At 31.5% G+C, this 6,000-nt stretch overlaps 1 protein-coding gene across 1 annotated transcript in view; it reads left to right on the top strand.

Annotated features, from left to right (window-relative positions):
- Nucleotides 1-2,071: 2,071 nt before the first annotated feature.
- Nucleotides 2,072-6,000, top strand: part of Si (sucrase-isomaltase) — a 72,920-nt gene continuing 68,991 nt past the window's right edge. The window contains exons 1-2 of the mRNA XM_042279159.2: nt 2,072-2,189; nt 3,473-3,579. Coding sequence (XP_042135093.1) covers nt 2,072-2,189; nt 3,473-3,579 — 225 coding nt within the window. The remainder of the gene's footprint in view (nt 2,190-3,472; nt 3,580-6,000) is intronic.

Genomic DNA, 6,000 nt, shown 5'->3' with positions numbered 1-6,000 from the left:
ATGAGTCCAAGTAGACTGCCCTTGTGACAGTAAAGGAGGAAGAGTGGTAAGAGACTATGAGAAATGATCTTATTCTCTCATTGAGCACAAGGTAGTTTCTTTAGCTCTTTTAGGAAAATGAAGGGTATTCTTTAATAAATTTGCCCGTAGAATTTGTGGGCAAGATAGATCCATATTATGTCCTATGCTCCCAGAAACCATAGTAATGATACCTTCAATTAGCAACATAATCAGTTCTGTAAAGTTTGCAGTATGAACTGAGAAACATTTAGATTATGATTTTGTAAAATAAATTAGTGTCATACATAAAGATAAATGTGTGTTGCCTAAGCCCTACATTTACATTTTCTTCTTATGAATTTCCTCAGTTCTGCTGCTTTAGGGCTAGTAATATACATGATTAAATTTTATATAATCATTATTTTCTAATGAAGTATTATCACATAATTGTTTTCATCTGAATGAATCTGATTTTAATTATTTCTTTATAAAGTGAACATCAAGCCTGAGAATGAACAAAATCCAATAGTCTGTAAAGAAACAGCTTCAACGCCATGTGTGGGAGACAATGACCGAAACTTAGAAGTGGTCCTGAGGGTTCACATACCGTATTCAGTGGCTCTGTAAATCTTTCTATGCCATGGGAAGTCTTGTGATGTAAGATGTCAGCTCCAACCTTTGATTTGTCAAAGTGAAAAAATGCTAGCTAAGTGTTCGTTCTTGTAAATATTTTATAATCTACATTGTTCAAATGTTTTTTTTAATTTCATAAAAGATAAAAATTCTTAAAACCATGTCCAAATATTGAAATAAAAACATACTTTACAAAGAGTAAAGCCAATTTCAAACAATGACTATGAGATGTTTCAATATTTTCTGCTATCTAGATATCAAAAGCTATCTAAAAACATGGTTATTAATTAACTTGGGATGGCAGAGAGGTATATTTATATAAACCACTTTCAGGGCTGAGTTTTCAGCAATTGAATGTGGAACAGAAGAACATTAAATGTTGATAAGCTTATGAAAGTGCAATAAAACTTTATGAGTAGTCAATATATACCTGAGCAATTTTCTCTGATCATTACTTTAACAGCCTTGTCCAGCTCCAACAGAACACAGCAAACAGGACAGGCTATGAGCTAAGGTAAGTCTCCAGGTCCCATTATATCTCTATGCTCATGTTTCTGAACAAATATGGTTTTCTTTAATTATGTTAGAAATAGCCCCATTTCTAATTTTTTAATAGTCAAATAGTAAATTTGTCATTCTAAGTATGTTTTTTGTTCTCAAAGCAGAGGAATGAATTTAAATATTATGAAATACAAAATTTTTTTCTTGCTTGTTCTAACAGTTATTATTCACATATAGGTAGAACCTTGGTTTTGTTTAAATATTTTTTATAAAAGAAAATAGATTTGAACATTTAAAAAATACTGGGAAGCCCCAGTTATTGTGAAAGTATTTTTTAAAGAATACCTGCATAGGAAGAATATTTTCTAGATTCATTACATATTTTATTATTGCTTGCAGAACCATAGAATAACATCCATCAAGATATCATTTAATAAAGCAGTGTTCATGTAAAATTGGTTATCAATTGTAACTTACATAGTTTTCCTGAAAATTAGTATGGTCTGAAAAATAATTGCTGTAATTTTCACTCACAAAGTGGAGAATTTTAGCCCCTGTTGATTTTAATACTCATATCTAATTTGATTTTGAAATATAATTTTTGTTCCTGTTTTCTACATAAAGGAATGTTGGTGTCATGATACTATGCATTTTCAATTCTTTTTTGTTTTTATTATATTAGACTTTATAAAATGTACTTTTTCCATTTTTTTTTGAGATTACAATATAATTACATTACATCCCTCTACCCTTTCCTCTGCCCAAAACTCTTCCCTGTACTCTCTTCAAATTCATGGCTTCTTTGTTTTTCATTGTTCTTACATATATAAATGCCCACAGCCTCTTGGCTTAGAAATTAATATATAAAAATTCATAATCAGTTGTGGCTTACTGACAAAAATTTTATGTTTAAGCACAAATTTCTTTCTTTCCTCAGATGGCAAAGAAGAAATTCAGCGGATTAGAAATCTCTCTGATTGTCCTCTTTATCATAGTCACGATAATAGCTATTGCTTTGGTTGTTGTTTTAGCAACAAAGGTGCCTGCTGTGGAAGGTAAGTAATACTCTCCATTTTAAGCAGTAGAGGGAAGTTAGGGGAAAGTTACTCCTCAAGTATCTGTGGGTTAAAAACTGTATTGGTGCTTGGTAAAGGGAAGTAATGAATTAACTTTCATAAGTTGCAAGTTGCCCTCTTGCTTCCATGATCATGTAATAACATCAAAACAATACTCCCTGACTAATGAATAAATCAATGAGATCAAAAACAGTTTTTAAATAATTTATGAAAAGTGGTATGAAATGTGAAGAATTCAGTGTAAGTTCCAAAGTTGCTACAACATTTTCTGTCCACTGAATTCTTTTGTTTTCAATAGAAAGCACTAAAATTAAAGAATCTGTGCACTTTGACATTAGTGGACTTCCCAGCATACATTATTTAAGAAAGAGAAATGAAGCAAAGTGGTAAAGCATTAAAACAGGTGGAATAACTTGCAGGTGGGATCTCCCTCCTCCATCTCATCACTCAATTTTGAGGATGCCAAGGTTTTTGCTTTGGTTTCCAGAAATTTGAACAGTACATGGATAGTATAGACAACATTCTCTTTGTCCTTGCTGTAACTGATGAAGTAGAGAATATATGACAAGGTACAAAGAAGGTGACTTAAGGCTTTGTGTTTCTAATGATCTTTTCCTATCCTAATTAGAGGTCCTTTATATTATTGTCGACCTCAAATTGTCTTTTCCACTTAAATTTCCATTGACCAGACAGGAGGTGACGAGGATGTTCTACAGTGTACTTAAGTCAAACATGAGTTAGAGATCCCACCACTGTCACTATCATACCTTCTCCATGTCATTGACAGCTCTATAAAGACAATATTCTCTTTAAAAAGAGGTATTTAGTATGTATACAGTGTTCTGCCTGCATGTATGCCTGCAGGCCAGAAGAGGATGTCAGATCTCATTACAGATGGTTGTGAGCCACCATGTACTTGCTGGCAATTGAACTCAGGACCTCTGGAAGAACAATCAGTGCACTTAACCTCTGAGCCATCTCTCAAGCCCCTCTCATTTCCAACAGTTTAAAGAAGATCTAATTAAAATGCCAGGTTCTACCCACCCCCAAGACAATATTCATCTCTACTAGAAATCAGACCATGCCCATAATTTAAAAATATTATTTAAACCTTTAGTTTTACTGACCAAGACTTGAATTTTCAGATCTTCTAGAATCAGAAACTGATGTCATTTTAATTAAACATAAAATGAATCAACTTGTTAAAATATTCATTACTTGAGAAATACATAAAAATAATTTTTAATATTTTCTTCTTCCAGTAACTGAAAATCCGACTTCAACCCCTAGTCTTGGAAAGTGTCCCAGTGAGCAAGATGATCGTATCAATGAGAGAATAAACTGCATCCCAGAACAAACTCCAACACAGGTCTGCCTAGAATGCTCTGGATGATTTTAGGAATAAATACACCATTATATGAAGATAACTACTCAATAGAGTTTAATTCCATATGATTAAAGATCTAAACATAAACTTCACTTATGTTTCCATTATTTCTCTGGATAAACATACCACAGAATATTTTATATTTTAATGAACCTGCTTTTGATTCCTTTGCTCTCCTCAAATTAAGAGGTTAATATCCATCCATACTTACCAAACTGTTGTTGATGTTATAAACCTTCATGAAATTTCCATCAATCTTCCCTGCTTCTTAATGTATAATCTGTAATAGCACAGGGCCCTTGAATAGCACTTGAGCATAAGCTATGTTATTTGTAGTGTTGGTGATAAGAACAGTTTCTAGAAAATTAAATACTATTCACCTTTCCAAATATATTTCTATTTTATTGTATGACAACTAGAAGAGAAGCTTGTTGGATTCATGTCACCATACATTGACTCAGACTTTTTAATTCACAAAAATTGTGAAAATAAGAGTCAATAAGTATATGTCTATATTTGACAAGTCCTATAATATTTGTGTTTGAATCTCACTTCAACATTCCTTATCAAACTAAATAATAAAATATTTACCAGAACTTTTATGCATTATAATTTACACAGGATTTTCTTATTAGTTTATCAGAAACTATATAAATAAATTAAGTATGCATCATAGTAGTAAACTTACAGTAATAACTCATATTACTCATTGATGGAGTAGCTACGTAGATCAGTGATTACTGTTATATAGATGGAGGAAAGTCGATATTCTGATTACCATTATTCTCAAGAAATTACTGAAGATTAACTCTAAATTCTTTTTGGAAGAATATTGGTCTTCTAGGAAAGTAACAGATAAAAAGGCAGTGATTTAGCTTTGACGCTATCCTTAGGTCTTTCTTGTTTATTCAATCCATTAAGTTACTGAAGAATATTTTTATTTTCACATGCTTAGTAATAACCTAATAGTAATGAACTTAGTTATAAACTAAGCTCCCGAAGTAAACAAATTCTACTTCAGCGAATACATTCAACAAGACAATGTGAGTCCAACATTGTGTTTCATGCCTGTCATACCAGCTCCCTGGGAATCTGAGGCAAGATGATCCTAAGTCTGAGGCTAGCATGGAGAAATTATCCAAGATTATAAATACGTCTTCAGTGCACTCAGTGGTAGAGTGCTTACAAAGCATAGTAGGCCTGGGCTGGATTCAAAGAACAGGAAATGAAGTTGAGGTAGAAGGAGACAGCAACAGAAAAGGGGTTTCTTGACATTTAGAGAGAGAAAAAGACAACTCAAACTTAGTCAAAAATAGTTTATCGCTTTCACGCATTGAATTTTAGACTTAATTGGAAATTCAGAGAGCTAATCAAGGCTAAGTGAATATGTCATAGGAGTTCTACAAGTGTGTACAAAGTTCAGTCTTAGCTCATGTTCCATAAACTAAGTAGGCATTAGTCATTAACTAGTATATTAAAATATTTTTAATCAGATGATTTTCAAAGGTAAATTTTTACTGCAGAAAACTGATAAAGTAAATGATGAATGAATAAAAAATAAAATGTGCCAGAAATCAGAAAAATGGTCTAAGCATTCTTCCTTCTTTCTCATACTTAAATTATAGTATACATTTTAAATGTAATGTTTATTCAAATCATGTTCTGTGGATTTTTATAGTTCTATTTTTAATTATGTGTTTCCAAAACTATTTTCCCAGTAATACCTTGTAAAATCTTTAAAACACTTGAACTGTTAGCTTTACATTTTCTTTAGTGACAAGCTAAAATATAGTTTATTAACTTAATGTATATATTTGTAACTCTAAATATGAAATTAGCATTTGAATATATTTTATCTAACCCAAAGAAGGCATTTAAGATTGAGTTAGTCAAAATGATTATTTTCTGTTAATTTCCATAAGTTTTTTATTATAAAATTTTTCTTGGGTTTTATATATTTGAAGATATATCATAATTGATATAAGATTTAAATTTGAAATATAAAACATTGTATATACAAGGCATGAAATTTTTATTGTTCAATAATGACAAGGTATATAAGAGTCAAAATGGTAACTTAACAGCTATATTCTCATTCAAAGTGTTTTAGTTCGTTTAGGCTCTGATAACAAATATCTCAAATTTGATAGTTTCTGCACATATTTCCCATAGCTCTGGAAGCTAGTTGTCCAAGACAAAGTAGTCATTTTCACGGATTTATAGTGAGGACTTTGTATTTGTTTTTAAGTATGTATGCTTATTAACATTATACCCACCCTTCCTGTTCTCTCTCCCAATAACCCTCCTTCCCCCAGTCTCTTCATATTCACGCCTTCTTTTTCTTAATTGTTACATATATACATATAATTGAATAAATACAACCTCCCAAGTCCATTTAGTGTT

The sequence above is a fragment of the Peromyscus maniculatus genome, chromosome 6 (assembly GCF_049852395.1).
Source record: "Peromyscus maniculatus bairdii isolate BWxNUB_F1_BW_parent chromosome 6, HU_Pman_BW_mat_3.1, whole genome shotgun sequence".
Lineage (NCBI taxonomy): Eukaryota > Metazoa > Chordata > Mammalia > Rodentia > Cricetidae > Peromyscus > Peromyscus maniculatus.
Note: the sequence above shows the minus strand (reverse complement) of the source record. Positions and strands in the feature narration are given on the sequence as shown.